Source organism: Oncorhynchus masou, chromosome 11 (genome assembly GCF_036934945.1).
Source record: "Oncorhynchus masou masou isolate Uvic2021 chromosome 11, UVic_Omas_1.1, whole genome shotgun sequence".
Lineage (NCBI taxonomy): Eukaryota > Metazoa > Chordata > Actinopteri > Salmoniformes > Salmonidae > Oncorhynchus > Oncorhynchus masou.
The window spans coordinates 18,741,469-18,761,274 of record NC_088222.1 but is presented as its reverse complement, the minus strand read 5'-3'; the positions used below and the strand labels follow the sequence as shown (position 1 = coordinate 18,761,274).

The window sequence follows — 19,806 nt, the reverse complement described above, 5'->3', positions numbered from 1 at the left end:
GAGTTGGCGGATGCTTTAGTCCAGGTCTGGGAGGAGATCCCTCGGAGACCATCCACCACCTCATCAGGAGCATGCCCAGGCGGTGTAGGGAGGCCGTACACACTACTGAGCCTCATTTTGATTTGTTTTAAGGACATTACATCAAAGTTGGATCAGCCTGTAGTGTGGTTTTCCACTTTAATTTTGTGTTACTCCAAATCCAGACCTCCATGGGTTGATTTCCATTGATAATTCTTGTATGATTTTGTTGTCAGCACATTCAAATATGTAAAGAAAAAATTATTTAATAAGAATATTTAATTCATTCAGGTCTAGGATGTGTTATTTTAAGTGTTCCCTTTATTTTTATGAGCAGTGTATATATAGTATACTACAGAAATACTATCTTATTACATCAAAAACAAATATCTTGTTGTTTTTGTCTATTACTGTTCTGTCATGTATTTGTACATTTTATGTGGATCCCAGGAAGAGTAGCTGTGAGCTGTTGGTCAGAGCGCATGTCTCAAGACCAAAGCAGGCACATTCGCTATTTAATGCAACAGTTTTTGTGATAAACCTCATCGGTAGAGTTGAAAATGCTATGGAAACAAAACGTTTTATTTGGTACACGAAAACTTAAGTGAAAAGGTACATTTTGTGTGCACTACGTCATCACACTGATATTTTTCCCGTCCAAAATGACCATGTTTTATTTCTGCAGATTCTAGAATATTCACATGAAAATCTGTCACCAATTGGATGGAAACATCGCTAGTGACTGACATAATAGAAAAATTGTTGATGCACAACCAAATTTGGAACTTGCAAATTGACAGCTGGACTGAGTTTATGCTGCTTGTGCCTGGAGCCGCCCTGAAGATAAATCTAGTCATTTTAAATAAAAATCCGTGTCCCCACCTCCTCCACACTACCAAGGAAATTTGTAATGATAAATTGTAAATCAAAGACAGTTATACATACTATGACAGGGAACATTACGAGACATCTCATCACATTGAATTACTCAAGGCTGCATTATGATAGTGTCTGGTGAGCTATACTGTCAACCAGTACCAGTAGATCTAATCATATTTGCCAATAAAAACATCTCAGCAAGGCCTCATTGCACTGTGTTACTGTCTATATTAAATAAAACAATTCAGTTATTGTATCATATGACAGTAATGAAGAACTGACCCAGATAAGACATTCAACTATAGACATTAGTAAAACTAGACATCTTATACCAGATTTCTAAAACAATCATGAGATACACTTGCAGGCACTTTCATACAACAATCAACCCCCCCAATAAACAATCATTATGTAAATATATTTCTGATGTTTCACATTTGCAATTGCAAAGTTCATCACCCTCACCAGCATCATCTCAATCTTGGTCACTGTTTTTATGGAATTAACTTTGAAAAGTGTTGGTGCAGAATGTCAGAGTATTCTGTATGACATGTACATCTCAGTATTTGACCGACACCAAAAACAGGCTATTCACCACTACGTAATTAGTAGAATGAATAGCAATTAAACACTGAGTTCTAATTCTATGGGCACAACAATTATGGTTACTACATATAGGGTGCGTTCGTAAATTCACTCTGACTATCTACTCCGATTTCAGAGCACTCTGGTCTGAATGTGCCACAGAACAGAATAACTGACAAATTTACGAACGCACCCATAATAGCATTCTACCATAAAGATATCTCTGAATATAACAATCTATAAGGCATTGTGATGTAATAGCACTCAGGTATGTAAAGCAGCTAAAACATTTCAGACCTGCATTAAACCTGGACATTAAGACTCATATGACCCGTGAACAAACAGACATGTCTGTTATACTGCTATTAGGGGAAAACGATGGTCTCTACCAGACCCATTTCACCAGGTAATACCATTTCCTGTTAAATATACACCTAGGCCCTTGGAGTTAAAAGCCTCTGAGATCCTCCTCTGTCATTTCAAGTGTTTTCTGTTGATCTACATCACATTATTTGGGGTTTTATAAGTATCATTTCATTTTTGATTAAGTCAAGTATGTTAACGTATAACATAAGATGATAACAATAGCCATTAGTGAACTGAAGCACCGTCCGTCTACGACACAGTGTTCCCATATTTCAGTCACGGAGGCCCAATCCCTCACCCTACCCCCTGTGCCCTTGCTAAATCCCCCTTGCGGATCTTAAGAAGATCAAAGACAGTAGGTATAACCAATATGATAGTAGTGTCCCTGATAAGATCCTATAGCACCCTAGGTGAAGTACACTCAACCATAAAAGTAAACAAGGGTAGGGGACAGAACAACTTTCTGGAATAAAATACAGAGAGCCGTGTCAGATCTGTGAGGAGGTTGCTAGTCATAGTAAACCTAAGGAAAGGGCAAAAGGACTGGGTTTGGAATCAGGCCATAGTTATGATGTCAACAGGCCTTCCAGGCCGTTCCCTGCTCCGCTGGTCGTCACAGAAATGTGGTCTTAGTCCGTCTTCCAGACTTTGTTGAGGACTTTCACCACCTCCTCATAGATGATGAAGACGATAGCTACGTCCATACACACCCTGCCCAGCCTGGGGACTGTACCCTTATAGAACCTGGGGAGAAAGGGAGGAAATAATGAAGGAACGAAGGAGGCGAAGGGCAGACAGGGTCAATACCATTATCAGTCTGATAGAAATAGATGAAAATGAGACAGGTCACAAAGTTAGTGTGTACAGAGATACTTACGCTTTAGGTCCCTCATGCTTCATGATCTTGACGGCACAGTCCATGGTGCTTTTGTACTTGTGAGCCTCCAGACCCTGTTAGAGAAGAGACAGACGGGGTTCACTTAACAATATGATACAATACATGTATAGCGAAATATCTACAATTCACTGCATGTGACCAGGTCATTAATCATGGCAGTGTCTACCTGCATCCTGGTTTTGATGACATCAAGAGGAGTGTTTCCAAACACACTGACAGCTCCAGCGAAGGCTCCGAATGCTCCCGTGACCAGAGGGTTAATGGCCTTGTTAGGGTCATCACCTAGGAAACAGACAGGGAGAGAGAGCAGTAAGACTCTCTGGATACACACACAGGTAAATAACACACACATACACACAGGAGACAAGGATTCAAACTAAGTCGGTCACACACACACACACCTTTGTACCAGTTCCTTAGAGAGGTCATAACGTAGAAGCGGATGGCCTGGTTGGATCCCTGTTTCAGTACTGTGGCTGTCAGACCCTGGTACGTCCCCCTCAGGCCTGGAAGAGATATTGACAGCACAACATCAACACACATCAACACACAGCCAATAACCATCCCACAATCTTCCGTCCAATTACCATAAAATAACCATCCAACGGCCATGTCAGTTATGGTGAGACCAGAACAAATAACTGTCCAGCAGATGGCAGTAACTACTCCCTCATCCCTTCACTAGTCTCTTTCAACCAGTGGAGAAAGACTCCCCTCTCATTGAAGCCACGGAAGTTCAAGGCCAAACTTAGTACCACAGATAGAACAATGAGTCAGATATTTCACCTGATGTATAAGTGTGAAGCATCCGCTTGGTGTTTCCACACATTACCAAATATGGTGATGAGAGGAAGGCCAGTGGCCGGCAGTGGGAGAAGACATAGCGAGATGGATTTTGGCTGACATAATGCTAATTTTCTCATTGAGGAAACATTTTATCTCAATACAGTTTTTTGTTCCCAAAACCAGAATCTGTTACGAATAGACTGGACAAAGTTGTGTAGATTTTACCATTTTCCAAGGGGGGAAAAAATGCAGTTGTTTAGAAAGAGTGCAAGGGCTAATTGAGTTACTGCACATCACAGAGTAGACGTTCCTTAATGGAAATATGCAAATACATGCTAGAACGTGCCAATAGGATCTCGCTAGCTCATGCTTGGCTCTGCACCCCTCCTTGCTTGTTCTGCCCACTATGACTAATTTGTTCCCATTGGAAACGACAGGCTGTGATGTATCTTGGATTAGTTATAGAAATTGGCGGTACTGCAGGCATTGTTAGCAGAAAACAGGATCCCCCTATTAGATGAATGGAAAAATGTCAATCATCCTGTTACCTTCGGTTCTGATGATCTCCCCGACTCCATGGAAAAATCCCCGGTACTTTGGGTTGGCTGACGACTGGTCATGGATGAACTTTACCTGAAATGACACAAGCGGACGACACGGATTCAAATTATATGCAGATCTTTATTGATATCGACACCAACACACATGCAAATAACTGTTTAAGATTTCCTAAAACATTTTAAGACACACATACCTTGACCGTCTCCATGGGGCAGACCACCACCACAGCCTCAGCCATTCCTGCCCCCAGACCACAGAAAAGACCCCGGGTACTGTCCAGCTTCCCATTCTCATCACGCATCTTATTACTGAGGAACTCAAACATACCAAACCTGATAGAGAGAGCGGTTGTCAGGGACATAGAAAAGATATACAGAGACAAATAAACAGTGTGTGGTGTAGTGTGGTTGTATGTCTGTGTGTAGTACCTGACAGCTGCTTTGGGTATGGAGCCATAGAGCAGTGAGCTGAGCCCTCTGTACAGACCCCTCACCCCATGACCGTCTACCGTCTGCTTCACACAGTCAACTACAGGGAGGGAAAGGAAAAGGGACAGAGAGAATCAGGGTGAGAAATGACAAACATACACAGTCAACTGCAGATATTTCAACTCGGCTTAAGGTATTTTGTGCATAGTGTTTTGTGCACGTTACATGTGGAACATTCAATAGTATCACCAAAAAGTAATGCATGGATATAGGAAAGTGTTAGTGACAGTCATGGTGCTTGCATCTATGTAGGTTGGCATTTGTTGTCATGACTCATGTACTGGAGGCAGCTCTGCAGAGTGGTCACTACCTGGCACAGTCACAAAGTCAGCAAATCTGATGTTATCCCGAGTGGCGCAGAGGTCTAAGACAATATATCTCAGTGCTAGATGCGTCACTACAGACCCTGGTTCGATTTCAGGCAGAGTCCGCATAGGGCGACGCACAATTGGATCAGCTTCGTTTAGGTTAGGGGTTGACCGGGGTAGTCATTGTAAATAAGAATTTGTTCTTAACTGACTTGCCTAATTAAATAAAGGTTAAATAAAACACATTTTTAAAAAAGCGTTTTGCCACACTGCTAACCTAAACTTAAATTAAGACGAAAAAGCGAACTTTTGTCTTCATAAATGTTTACAATTTAAACAATTTTGACTTTGAAGCCGGCACATCTAGCAGAAGGCGATGAGTTTTACCCTGAAGGCAGAACTGATGACAAACATCAACTTGCAGCTTCTACAGTTAACAGTTCATGAGTATGAACTCAGAACTGACTGACAAACATGTTGCTCAGGAGCGACTCCAACCAAAGTCCACTGACTCTAAACACACATAACACAGCTAGGCGCACACACACACACACACACACACACACACACACACACACACACACACACACACACACACACACACACACACACACACACACCTCAGGAAAGTGTAGACCCATTTAGTACAGATCCCTGGTTCAAGGCTTTTCATTAATCAGGTCTACTGCAAACAGCTATCTCTGTTTCAATGTGTGCCAATGATGGACTGTTACTGCTATTACTGGTAACAATATAGGAAATCATGTAAAAGTACCAAAATAATTCCCTTTCCTGTTTGGGAGAAACTGTTTGAACAGATACCCACCAATGCCTTTATATCTGGGAGGGTTGGCCTTCTCATCCAGCTGCAGCTGAGTCTTCACATACTCTGTAGGGAATGTAATACAGATCTCTATTCCTCCAGCAATACCACCTAGAGAGAGCGAGAGACAGAGAAAGTGTTAAGGTTGGGCTGATCACTATACCCCCTGCTCAATCTGAAACAGTCACAAGTTCTCAGTTAAAGGTACAGTGCCTCCAAAAAGTATTCATATCCTTTGACTTATTCCACATTTTGTGTTACAGCTTGAATTCAAAATTGATTAAATAAAATAAAATTCTCACCCATCTACAAACACCCAATAATGACAAAGTGAAAACATGTTTTTAGACATTTTTGCAAATGTATTGAAAATGAAATACAGAAATATTTAATTTACACAAGTATTCACACCCCCAAGTCAATACTTTGTAGAAGCACCTTTGGCAGCGATTACAGTGGTCTTTCTGGGTAAGTCTCAAAGAGCTTTCCACACCTGGATTGTGCAACATTATTCCATTATTCTTTTCAAAATTCTACAAGCTCTGTCAAACTGGTTGTCGATCATTGCAAGACAACAATTTTCAAGTCTTGCCATAGTTTTTACTTAAATCTACTTGACAATCTAACTAGACCACTCAGGAACATTCACTATCTTCTTGGTAAGAAAATACAGTGTAGATTTGGCCTTGTGTTTTAGGTTATTGTCCTGCTGAAAAGGTGAAGTCAACTCACAGTGTACGGTAGAAAGCAGACTGAACCAGCTTTCCCTCTAGGATTATGCCTGGGCTTTGCTCCATTTAGTTTATCTTTTTTATCCTGAAAAACTCTTCCGTCCTTAACGATTACAAGCATACCCAGATCACAATGCAGCCACCACTATGCTTGAAAATATTGAGAGTAGTATTCAGTAATTTGTTGTATTGGATTTAACACTTTGTATTCAGGGTAAAAGTGAATTGCTTTGCCTCATTTTCTGCAGTTTTATTTCAGTGTCTTGTTGCAAACAGGATGCATGTTTTGGAATATTTTTATTCTGTACAAGCTTCCTTCTTTTCACTCTGTCAATTAGGTTAGTATTGTGGAGAAACTATAATGTTGATCCATCCTCAGTTCTCCTATCACAGCCATTAAACTCTAACTGTTTTCAAGTCACCATTGGCCTCATGTTGAAATCCCTGAACAGTTTTCCTTCCTCTCCGGCAACTGAGTTAGGAAGAACGCCTGTATCTTTGTATTGACTGGGTGTACTGATACACCATCCAAAGTGTAATTAATAACTTCATCGTACTAAAAAGGGTATTCAATGTTTTTTATTAATCCATCTACCAATAGGTACCCTTCTTTGCAAGGCATTGCAAAACTTCCTTGGTCTTTGTGGTTGAATCTGTGTTTGAAATCCGCTGCTCGACTGAGGGACCTTACAGATACAGTGAATCCAATCGAGAATCTGTGGAAAGAACTGAAAACTGGTGTTCACAAATGCTCTCCATCCAACCTCAGAGCTTGAGCTGTTTTGCAAGGAGGAATGGGGAAAAAATTCAGTCTCTCGATGTGCAAAACTGATAGAGACATGCCCCAAGCGACTTACAGCTGTAATTGCAGCAAAAGGTGGCGCTACAAAGTTTTAACTTAAGGGTGCTGAATAATTTTGCACGCCCAATTTTTCAGTTTTTGATTTGTTAAAAAAGTTTGAAATATCCAATAAATGTCGTTCCACTTCATGATTGTGTCCCACTTGTTGTTGATTCTTCACAAAAAAATACAGTTTTATATCTTTATGTTTGAAGCCTGAAATGTGGCAAAAGGTCGCAAAGTTCAAGGGGGCCGAATACTTTCGCAAGGCACTGTAGATAATTGTATGCGTGGGGTACAGAGATGAGGTAGTCAATCAAAAATCATGTTAAACACCATTACTGAACACAGAGTGAGTCCGTACAACTTATTATGTGACTTGTTAAGACATCCTCCACAAACTTAAGGCTTGACACAACAAAGGGGTTGAATACTTATTGACTCTAGACATTCCAGCTTTTCATTTTTTATTAAATTTCAAAAAACATTCTACTTCGACATTATTGGGTATTGTGTGTAGGCCAGAGACAAACAAATATATAATAAATTCAGGCTGTAACAACAAAACATGGACAAAGTCAAGGGGTGTGAATACTTTCTGAAGGCACTGTAGATGGGTCTTCTCTGCTAGCTGAATGATGTCATCCTTTTATGTGTTATTACCGCATTCACAAATAAAATATGTAATAATATTATAAAGAATCAAAGTGTTTCAATAACTTAACAATTCAAAAAGATGAACAGTGTAGGACTTCTCTGTAACTGTAGTTTTATTGGTAACCTCATAGTTCCACCTTAACAGCAGTAGCTCCACACATCTGCAGTTGAACAGCAAACAGAAAGAAGGTCTCTGATTGGTTCAACTGGGATTCTGCCCACAGGATACTCCCCTCTGTGCTGTTCCTGATCAGTGGGGGTGTGACTAGTTGTCTCTAGTTACCACAGCCACAGTCATACCTGCCTATTTCTACAATGCATCATCTTTAAATGTGATTTTAAACCTAACAATAACCTTAACCACACTGCTAACCTTATGTCGAAGCCTAACCTTAAATTAAGACCAAAAATCTTACGATAAATCCAATTTTGACTTTGTGGCTGTGGTAAGCGGTGTTCTCCACTGGAACAGAGAAAGTAGTACACACATAGGGTGCGTTCCTCTTGCCTGGGCATTAGTGACGCATGCCAGATCTTACAATGCCGGATATGTATTTTACATATCAGCTAACCACATCATGCTGTATGTTATAGCAATCTGGCGCCCGCGGCACAGGCAATGATGTGGCACACAACCAGCAACAGAGCTTCATCAACCTCAGGAGGCTGAAGAAATTTGTCTTTGTCCCCTAGCCACAGCCTCTTCCCCCGCTATCATCTAGAAGGCGGAGACAGTACAAGTGCATCAAAGCTGGGACCGAGAGACAGCTCCTATCTCCAGGCCATCAGACTGTTAAATAGTCACTACTAGCCAGCTTCCACCCAGTACACTGACCTGAACTTTAGTCACTGTTACTAGCCAACTACCACCCGGTACTCTACCCTGCACCTTAGAGACGCCTGCTCTGTGAACATAGTCCTTGAAATGCATTCTAGTCAAGGCTTATCCTGTATAACTACTGCTGTATACAACTTTTCTATTCATATACTTCCAATATCTGTCTATACAAACCATCATATACATAATACAGTTGAAGTTTACAAGCCAAATGCATTTAAACTCAGTTTCACAATTCCTGACATTTAATCCTAGTAAAAATTCCCAGTCTTAGGTCAGTTAGGATCACCACTTAATTTTAAGAATGTGAAATGTCAGAGTAATAGTAGAGTGATTTATTTCAGCTTTTATTTATTTCATCACATTCCCAGTGGGTCAGTAGTTTACATACACTCAATTAGTATTTGGTAGCATTGCCTTTAAATTGTTTAACTTGGGTCAAACGTTTTGGGTAGGCTTCCACAAGCTTCCCACAATAAATTGGGTGAATTTTGGCCCATTCCTCCTGACAGAGCTGGTGTAACTGAGTCAGGTTTATAGGCCCCTTTGCTCGCACACGCTTTTTCTGTTCTGCCCACAAATTTTCTATAGGTTTGAGGTCAGGGCTTTGTGATGGCCACTCCAATACCTTGACTTTGTTGTCCTTAAGCTATTTTGCCACAACTTTGGAAGTATGCTTGGGGTCATTGTCCATTTGAAAGACCCATTTGTGACCAAGCTTTAACTTCCTGACTGATGTCTTGAGATGTTCCTTCAATATATCCACATAATTTTCCTTCCTCATGACGCCATCTATTTTGCAAAATGCACCAGTCCCTCCTGCAGCAAAGCACCCCCACAACATGATGCTGCCACCCCCTTGCTTCACGTTTGGGATGGTGTTCTTCGGCTTGCAAGCCTCCCCCTTTTTCCTCCAAACATAACGATGATCATTATGGCCAAACAGTTCTATTTTTGTTTTATCATCCCAGAGGACATTTCTCCAAAAACTTCGATCTTTGTCCCGATGTGCAGTTGCAACCGTAGTCTGGCTTTTTAATGGTGGTTTTGGAGTAGTGGCTTCTTCCTTGCTGAGCGGCCTTTCAGGTTATGTCAATATAGGGCTCGTTTTACTGCGGATATAGATACTTTTGTACTTGTTTCCTCCAGCATCTTCACAAGCTCCTTTGCTGTTGTTCTGGGATTGATTTGCACTTTTCGCACCAAAGTACGTTCATCTCAAGGAGACAGAACGTGTCTCTTTCCTGAGCGGTATGATGGCTGCATTGTCACATGGTGTTTATACTTGTGTACTATTGTTTGTACAGATGAACGCGGTACCTTCTGGCATTTGGAAATTGCTCCCAAGGAGGAACCAGACTTGTGGAGGTCTACAATTTATTCTCTGACGTCTTGGCTGATTTCTATTGATTTTCCCATGATGTCAAGCAAAGAGGCACTGAGTTTGAAGGTAGGCCTTGAAATACATCAACAGGTACACCTTCAATTGACTCAAATTATGTCAATTAGCCTATCAGAAGATTCTAAAGCCATGACATTTTCTGGAAAATTACCAAGCTGTTTAAAGGCAGAGTCAACTTATTGAATGTAAACTTCTGACCCACTGGAATTGTGATACAGTGAATTATAAGTGAAATAATATGTCTAAACAATTGTTGGAAAAATTACTTGTGTCATGCACAAAGTAGATGTCCTAAACGACTTGCCAAAACTGTAGTTTAACAATGAATTTGTGGAGTGGTTGAAAAACAACTTTTAATGACTCCAACCTAAGTGTATGTAAACTTTTGACTTCAACTGTCCATGTATATATTTTTATTCCGGACTCTGACATTGCTCATTCTAATAATTTGATATTTCTTAATTTCTTTATTCTTTTTTTGGGGGGGGGGGTTGCCTATATCGTCAGGCATTTTCTTTTAAATAGCCTAGCTGTTAGAGCGTTGGGACAGTAACTGAAAGGTTGCTGAATCGAATCCCCAAACTGACAAGATAGAAATCTGTTGTTCTGCCCCTGAAGGCGGCGGTTATCCCACTGTTCCCCAGTAGGCCCTCATTGTAAATAAGAATTTGTTATAAACTGTCTTACCTAGTTAAATAAAAGGTTAAATGTATTAAATTTATTAAACCTTTATTTAACTAGGAAAGTCAGTTAAGAACAAATTCTTATTCACAATGACGGCTTACCCTGGCCAAACCCGGAGGATGCTGAGCCAATTGTGCGCTGTCCTGTGGGACTCCCAATCACGGCCAGATGTGATACAGCCTGGATTCGAACCAGGGACTGTAGTGATGCCTTAGACCACTGCGCCACTCGGCAGCCCAGTGGCACTGCACTGTTGGGCTAGGAACATAAGCATGTCGCTACACCTGCGATAAAATCTGCTAAATATGTGTACGCGACCAATAGAATTTGATTTGATGCATGCAACGTCTTAGCAGGGGACCGCGAGCTAGAGCTACACACACACACTCAGTGAAAGAGTCATCACAGACATAGAGTTTGTTGCTGGTAGCAACCTAAAAGTTATTTGATAACTTAGCATTCTCAACCACTGATCTCTAACCAGTTGTAACTAGGCTAAAACACTCACCATGGAAAAAAATCTGTTAGATTTGGAGTTGGGAAAGCTGAACCTAAACCTGTGTGTTTGGGAAACGTCCTGGTTGAACCTAAACCGCAACCCAATGCTGCGGCATTTGTTGAGGCTGTGAACTCCAAGCATGCATTTCACCTGAACACACAGACATGCTGGTCTGTCAGTCCCACACAGGAATGGACATGCAACAATCTCCACAAACACACAAACGCTCACGCAAATAATCTTGTTATTACACAGTAGGCTCTAAATTCTGCCCAGTGCCCAGCACCTTCCGTCATAAAGTTAGATATTTATAATTAGACATGTCTAACGGTTTCCTCATAACAGGACAGGAGAAAGACAACCAGTTTGTCAGGTCTGACTACTGAGATTGCAATCGTCTCTGGGCTAATAGACAGCTTTGCTGACTGGTCTCTGGTGGGAGGGAAACATTCAAGCACACACGCACTTATATTCTTGCAAAGGAAAGTGTGCAAGCAAAACACGCTGAAATAAGTGATCGTGCAACAATGATACTTCAATATGAGTTGACTTTTTAACTGACCTACTACAACTATCTATGTTGAGAAAGAAAGGCTCAGATTTAAAGATGAGGAGCAAGCCAAAATACTGCATAGCCAGATATAATGTAATCTGTGTAGATGAGGGTGTTGAAGGCCATAGTTTATGCTCAACAACATTACCAATTCATTGATTTACATTGGACACATTTTACTGGGTCTCAGAGTGCTTGCATTCTTTGGGGGTAATCAAGTTTTAAAAAATGCACTAAGAAGTGAACAGTGAAGAAAGAAAATAAAAAATAAAAATGAAAGGACAACCATACCTTCTGCATGCGTCCCTGGCCTGAGCTGGTCGGGTGAAAGGATGTTGTAATCCAGCTGCACGTGTGCATGTGTGTGTGTGCTCTCTGAACTGCAGACGTGTGTGGATTTATGCTGTGTCATCATGGTTCATGGATTCAGTAACACAGCACTGCACTGCAGGCCCCAGCCCCCTGCCAAGCACTCACATTATTGGGTGAATCTCGCTGTATTCCTTTCATCACCTTTCCTTCATTTTGGTTTGACTGTGAAAGCACTATCATATCGCTCTCATCTATTCTGTGAGTTAAAATGAGTGGGCCCCTATAACTCCCGTATCACTCCAGGTGAAAGCATAGTAGTTGACTAACACCGATAGACATTTAAAAAAAAAATTGTCCTGAAAAATGTGCCAGAGATCTGAGAGACAGACAAATTATTTCAAATCACCTAAAGTAGATAGTGATATTTCCAGTCAATCAGGGCATTGGAATGGGTCTGTGTTCACTTGTTCTGAAATAGCTTCTGTAGTTAGAAACATAAGCATTCCGGAAACATTATTTTGTTGAAATATCATTTGATCTCTGAGAAATTAAGCTACTTGATTGCACCCAAATTGGACATATTTATTTACAAGATTTACAGATGAAGTCAGAAGTTTACCTTAGCCAAATACATTTAAAAACTCAGTTTTTCACAATTCCTGGAATTTTATCCTAGTAAAAATTCCCTGTCTTAGGTCAGTGAGGTTCATCACTTTATTTTAAGAATGTGAAATATTTACTTCAGCATTTACTTCTTTCATCACAGTCACAGTGGGTCAGAAGTTTACATACACTCAATTAATATTTGGTAGAGTTGACTTTCAATTGTTTAACTTGGGTCAAACGTTTTGGGTAGGCTTCCACAAGTTTCCCACAATAAGTTGGGTGAATTTTGGCCCATTCCTCCTGACAGAGCTGGTGAAACAGTCAGATTTGTGGGCCTCCTTGCTCGCACACGCCTTTTCAGTTCTGCCCACAAATGTTCTATAGGGTTGAAGTCAGGGCTTTGTGATGGCCACTCCAATACCTTCACTTTGTTGTCCTTAAGCCATTTTGCCAAAACTTTGGAAGTATGCTTGGGGTCATTGTCCATTTGGAAGACCCATTTGTGACCAAGCTTTAACTTCCTGACTGATGTCTTTAGATGTTGCTTCAATTTATCTACATAATTTCCCTTCCTTATGAGGCCGTCTATTTTGTGAAGTGCACCAGCAGCGAAGCATCCCCACAACATGATGCTGCCACCCCCGTGCTTCACGGTTCGGATGGTCTTCTTCAGCTTGCAAGCCTCCCCCTTTTTCCTCCAAACATAACGATAGTCAGTACAGCCAAACAGTTATATTTTTGTTTCATCAGACCAGAGGACATTTCTCCAAAAAGTATGATCTTTGTCCCCATGTGCAGTTGCAAACCGTAAACTGGCTTTTTTATGACGTTTTGGATCAGTGGCTTCTTCTTGCTTAGCGGCCTTTCAGGTTATGTCGATACAGGACTCCTTTTACTGTGGATATAGATACTTCTGTGGTGTTATAGTTTCGTACCATTGTTTGTACATATGAAAATGGTACCTTCAGGAATTTGGAAATTGCTACCAAGGATGTACCAGACTTGTGGAGGTCTACAATTTATTCTCTGAGGTCTTGGCTGATTTCTTTTGATTTTCCCATGATGTCAAGCAAAGAGGCACTGAGTTTGAAGGTAGGCCTTGAAATGCATCCACAAGTACATCTCCAATTGACTCAAATGATGAGAATTAGCCTATCAGAAGCTTCTAAAGCCATGTCATCATTTTCTGGAATTTTCCAAGCGGTTTAAAAAGGCACAGTCAACTTAGTGTATGTAAATTTCTGACCCACTGGAACTGTGATACAGTGAATTATAAGTGAAATAATCTGTCTGTAAACAATTGTTGGAAAAATGACTTGTGTCATGCACAAAGTAGATGTCCTTACCCACTTACCAAAACCATAGTTTGTTAACGAGAAATTTGTAGAGTGGTTGAAAAACGAGTTTTAATGACTCCAACCTAAGTGTATGTAAACTTCAACTGTATATAATATTCAAGAATTATAGTACCTAGCAAAACATTTGGTCCAAATTGGATGTTAACAATGAGTAAGACATGAGGGGTCCAAGGAAGTGGTCAAAAGCCCTACACACCAAGCCAATCCCACCCCAACAATGAGTATATAGTATCATTACTTATCTTTGACAAGTAGTATACAGATGCAGTTTGGAGTATTGTTTCTTTATCCTATGTACTGTATTCTCAGCAACAACAACAAAAATATGTTTTATTCATGTTTAGAGAAATTAGCCATTGAAGTTGTTGGGTTTATGTCCCAAATTACATATTGGTTCTTACAAGGTAAGTCTCTGAACCAGGTATGACAGCAACCCATTGTTTGGTTTTGTTTACCTGGCCACTGCTTCAAATGCTAACTTTAAATAATTTGTGGCACAAATCCAATGCAAGTCAATGGTACCTATGCTAGCATTTTTGTGCTTTATATCCAAATGATCCAAAAGTTACACAATACATTTTTAGATACGTTAGGTAGATTTAGACATGAAGCATGAACAACAGAAATTATTTCACAAGAATCTGATATGTTGAGTGTCAAAATAAAATTTTTTTGGTGCTTTTTGAGGTTGAACAACACTCTTGCAAAAAGCAAGATACAGAAGCAATATAGGCAGTTAGGCACAAATGTATGCCCTCAGCTATCACCCATGAATGCCCCCAGCTATTACCCATGAATGCTCTTAGTTATGATGTAAAAGAGACAAAACAAGTAGTAGAACTGCATTCAAGGGTTCCTTGATTTTTTAAAATCTGTTGCATGTGCTGCAATGTTTCCATCCAAGGACCTTCCTCCCCAGACTGCATAAGAATACATACGTATTTTGCTGCACCTGCGATAACACCTGCAAAATTATGTGTACAACCAATAAACTTTGACTTGATTTACATGTAAACTTAGATAAGCCTTACTATGACTACAAATATCTACACAGCCGTGCAACACAAGGCAATAGCCAGGTTCAGCGTATACAGTCATGGCCAAAAGTTGAGGATGACACAAATATTAATTTCCAAAGTTTGCTGCTTCAGTGTCTTTAGATATTGTTGTCAGATGTTACTATGGAATACTGAAGTAGAATTACAAGGATTTCATAAGTGTCTAAGGCTTTTATTGACAATTACATGAAGTTGATGCAAAGAGTCAATATTTGCAGTGTTGACACTTTTTCAAGACCTCTGCAATCTGCCCTGGCATGCTGTCAATTAACTTCTGGGCCACATTCTGACTGATGGCAGCCCATTCTTGCATAAACAATGCTTGGAGTTTGTCAGAATTTGTGGGTTTTTGTTTGTCCACCCACCTCTTGAGGATTGACCACAAGTTCTCAATGGGATTAAGGTCTGGGGAGTTTCCTGGCCATGGACCCAAAATATTGATGTTTTGTTCCCGAGACAGTTAGTTATCACTTTTTCCTTATGACAAGGTGCTCCATCATGCTGGAAAAGGCATTGTTCATCACCAAACTGTTCCTGAATGGTTGGGAGACGTTGCTCTCGGAGGATGTGTTGGTACCATTCTTTATTCATGGCTGTGTTCGTAGGCAAAATTGTGAGTGAGCCCACTCCCTTGGCTGAGAAGCAACCCACACACATGAATGGGCCCAGGATGCTTTACTGTTGGCATGACACAGGACTGATGGTAGCGGACAAGCTTTTTGACACTAAGCCATCTTCCAAAAGTCTTTGCCTCACTGTGCGTGCAGATGAACTCACACCTACCTGCTACCATTCCTGAGCAAGCTATATACTGGTGGTGCCCCGATCCTGCAGCTGAATCAACTTTAGGAGACGGTCCTGGCGCTTGCTGAACTTTTTTGGGTGCCCTGAAGCCTTCTTCACAACAATTGAACCGCTCTCCTTGAAGTTCTTGACGATCCGATAAATTGTTGATTTAGGTGCAGTCTTACTGGGAGCAATATCCTTGCCTGTGAAGCCCTTTTTGTGCAAAGCAATGATGACGGCACGTGCTTCATTGCAGGTAACCATGGATTTATTTATTTTTTATTTTACCTTTATTTTATTAGGCAAATCAGTTAAGAACAAATTCAGGGTTAACTGTCTGTTCAGGGGCAGAAAGACAGATTTGTACCTTGTCAGCTCGGGTATTCGAACTTGCAACCTTTCTGATACTAGTCCAACGCTCTAACCACTAGGCTACCCTGCCACCCACAGAGGAAGAACAATGATTCCAAGCACCACCCTCCTTTTGAAGCTTCCAGTCTGTTATTCGAAATCGATCAGCATGACAGAGTGATCTTCAGCCTTGTCCTCGTCAACACTCACACCTGTGTTAACGAGAGAATCACTGACATGATGTCAGCTGGTCCTTTTGTGGCAGGGCTGAAATGCAGTGGAAATGTTTTTTTTTTGTGATTCAGTTCATTTGCATGGCAAAGAGGGATTTTGCAATTAATTGCTGATCACTCTTCATAACATTCTGGAGTATATGCAAATTGCCATCATACAAACTGAGGCAGCAGACGTCGAAAATTAATATTTGTGTCATTCTTGTGTCCCACCCACCCGCCAACCCTTCTTTTACATTACTGCTAATCTGTTCATCAAATATGCATAGTCACTTTAACCATATCTACATGTACATACTACCTCAATCAGCCTGACTAACCGGTGTCTGTATGTAGCCTCGCTACATTTATAGTATCGCTACTGTATATAGCCTGTCTTTTTACTGTTGTTTTATTTCTTTACTTACCTATTGTTCACCTAATACCTTTTTTGTACTATTGGTTAGAGCCTGTAAGTAAGCATTTCTCTCTAAGGTTGTATTCAGCGTATTCGGCGCATGTGACAAATAAACTTCTATTTGATGTGATTCTCAAAACTTTTGGCCACAACTGTACTCCGAGAAAGGGATAGAACAGCCAACCATTATCTGTGATGGCACCAAGTGTTCTACAAAATCCAAACAAACTCTTTCCTATGTTGGAACTTTGTAAATGTTTTGTGTCTGAAACCAAGTTGGCCAGATTCTGTAACTTTAGTGTTACGACACACTCCACTCAGCCCCCATTCCTGTGAGAGGAAAGCCTGCCTAACTTCCATTCATAAGCCATGTTAACCAAGATCTGCTGGACTGAGGAGAGGGGGATTCAGTAGGATCATGGGGTCAGTAATTATCAGAGAAAAAGGACCACCACATGCATCTAATTAACTTTATACACCCTGGAACTTTCAGCCAGAGCATGTGTCCTTGATTAGAACAGACACACAGCTCACTCACACACACATTGAAGTAAAGGCTCAAAGGGCAAATTGATAGTAGTAGTTCAACGGATGGAGCCAGAACCAAATTCAAAGTGAGTAGGATTTTGCTGAATACTTCGAGGTTACTACAGTTTAAAGACAACCCAGGCTTAGACATAGTGGATTCTTATTTTAGGTTTAATTTCCAAACAATTCAATACTGTCTTATATTCTTTCAGTCTCATATGCGTTCAATAATCGGCACCCTGCCAAGAACAGCACATGTGGGTTGCTATATTGTAATCAAAGTCTGACTCTCGAAGATGCCGTCATGAACTGACGCTAAAGGTGGTTAGCGTCTATGAATGGGCTACTTACTCCCTAGCAACTGAATGACATGTAGTTCATGACTAAATTAAGAAGAAAATGACTGAATGGTTTAGTACTCTCAAATAACTCACTACACTAACAAAGCTCACCTCACACCCCCCCCCCATAGCAAGCACTATAGGCAGGCAATCGTGTTTAAATATATTGCTACAATATAACACTCGACAAAAGTAAAAAGAAACCCATGTAGAATACCAGGCATTGTCACAGTGACAATGACTTGCAGTGTTAGAATGTAGCAGGGTGCTGGAATGAACACTATGAAAATGTGATACAAAGTCAGCAGCTTTACACAAGGGAAGAGGAATGACTTCATCCTTACCTGCAAGAATGGCTTTGCCCGGGTGGGTGAGTTTGGCTTTCCCTGCTGGTGCGGCTGCGGCCAAACAGCGGGGTCTGTGGAAGGGACTCACAAATGTGGGATTCCCGGACATATTGGCAACAATCGCGCCCCAAAAAACAAGCTAGAACTTGTTCTATTCTACGACGACACTCGTTCTCTCTCCCGATCGTCAGCCTCCGTGCACTCTACTGCTCTGTGCACGAATTGCTGTGCGATCATTTACAAAGGCGGTGTTGATCATTGGACTTGGCACAGTACAAAAGATAATGTTGAATCTGCACTTTTGACAGACGAAGTTTCCTCACTCCTCCATTGCCAGTACTCTAGTGCATCGGCCCATCGTGGTCAGTGTTTTTAGGGCGGGGCGCGGTGTTTTCACCCTCATCAAAGCGCCATATTTTTCACAAACGCAAATCCGATTTAAGGTGGAACGGGACTTGGTTTTATATTCAACAGACATTCAACAGACATTCGCCAAAAGCCGAAAGACATTTAAAAGTGTACAAATCTATAACTAATTCACCGTTTGTCACATAATCGTCAAACTAGATATGATTTATTCTATAAATGTCTAGCATACTTTTACAACCTATGTTTTGAGTAGAAATTCCAGTTTTGACTTGATAGAAATACATAAAATATATAAATGGCATTTAAAGCAGTATAAATCAATAACTAATTCACCGTTTGTCACAGAATCGTCAAACTATGTATGATGTATTCTATAAATGTCTTGCATACTTTTACAACTTTTGTTTTGAGTAAAGAAATCCAGTTTTGATTTGATAGAGGGCATGTAGTCCGTCTAAAGGGTGTGTGGTCAAAGTTCTAACCATTCTGTTATACCCTATTAGAAGGGGCCTGGCATAAACTTCTGCATCTTCAGTCATTTTAAAATAGATAACTGGAATAAACTACGGGATGAAGGGGTCAGGCCTGACTAACAAAGACAGGTGGATGTACCAAGAGGATCAACATGGACATTCCACAGGGCCACAGAAGGTCACAATGGAGATAAGGAAAACTAAGATTGAACCATAACATACACTACCGTGCAAAAGTTTGGGGCCAATTAGAAATGTCCTTGTTTTTGAAAGAAAATACTAGTTTTTGTCCATTAAAATAACATAAAATTGATCAGAAATACATTGTAGATATTGTAAATGTTGTAAATGACTATTGTAGCTGGAAACGGCTAATGGAATATCAACATAGATGTACAGAGGCCCATTATCAGCAACCATCACTCCTGTGTTCCAATGGCACGTTGTGTTAGCTAATCCAAGTTTATCATTTTAAAAGGTTAATTGATCATTAGAAAACCATTTTGTAATTATGTTAGCACCGCTGAAAATTGTTGTTCTGATTAAAGAAGAAATAAAACTGGCCTTTAGACTAGTTGAGTAGCTGAAACATCAATATTTGTGGGTTCGATTACAGGCTCAAAATGGCCAGAAACAAAGGACTTACTTATGAAACTCGCCAGTCTTTTCTGGTTCTGAGAAATGAAGGCTATTCCATGTGTGAAATTGCCAAGAAACTGAAGATCTAGTG

General features: G+C 40.5%; 1 protein-coding gene across 2 annotated transcripts; it reads right to left on the bottom strand.

Moving 5' to 3' along the window:
- Positions 1-579: 579 nt before the first annotated feature.
- LOC135548256 (tricarboxylate transport protein B, mitochondrial-like) lies at positions 580-18,601 on the bottom strand. 2 transcript variants are annotated; one of them, XM_064977655.1, is made up of 9 exons: positions 18,232-18,601; positions 5,716-5,823; positions 4,522-4,621; positions 4,287-4,425; positions 4,081-4,165; positions 3,148-3,252; positions 2,913-3,028; positions 2,726-2,799; positions 580-2,592 (listed from the first exon to the last, which is right to left on the bottom strand). In XM_064977655.1, exons 1-9 carry the CDS (start codon positions 18,341-18,343, stop codon positions 2,478-2,480), a joined length of 954 nt encoding a protein of 317 aa, XP_064833727.1. In that variant the 5' UTR covers positions 18,344-18,601; the 3' UTR covers positions 580-2,477. The 2 variants fall into 2 exon arrangements, with proteins under 2 accessions (XP_064833727.1, XP_064833726.1); XM_064977654.1 differs by lacking the exon at positions 18,232-18,601 and adding an exon at positions 12,209-12,347.
- Positions 18,602-19,806: the final 1,205 nt, after the last annotated feature.

Coding starts and splice junctions, on each gene's coding strand:
- LOC135548256 (XM_064977654.1), bottom strand. CDS start 12,332: ATGATGACACAGCATAAATCCACACACGTCTGCAGTTCAGAGAGCACA. Junction 5,824..12,208: donor GCCAGGGACGCATGCAGAAG/GTATGGTTGTCC, acceptor CGCTCTCTCTAG/GTGGTATTGCTGGAGGAATA. Junction 3,253..4,080: donor GGAGATCATCAGAACCGAAG/GTAACAGGATGA, acceptor TATCTCTTCCAG/GCCTGAGGGGGACGTACCAG.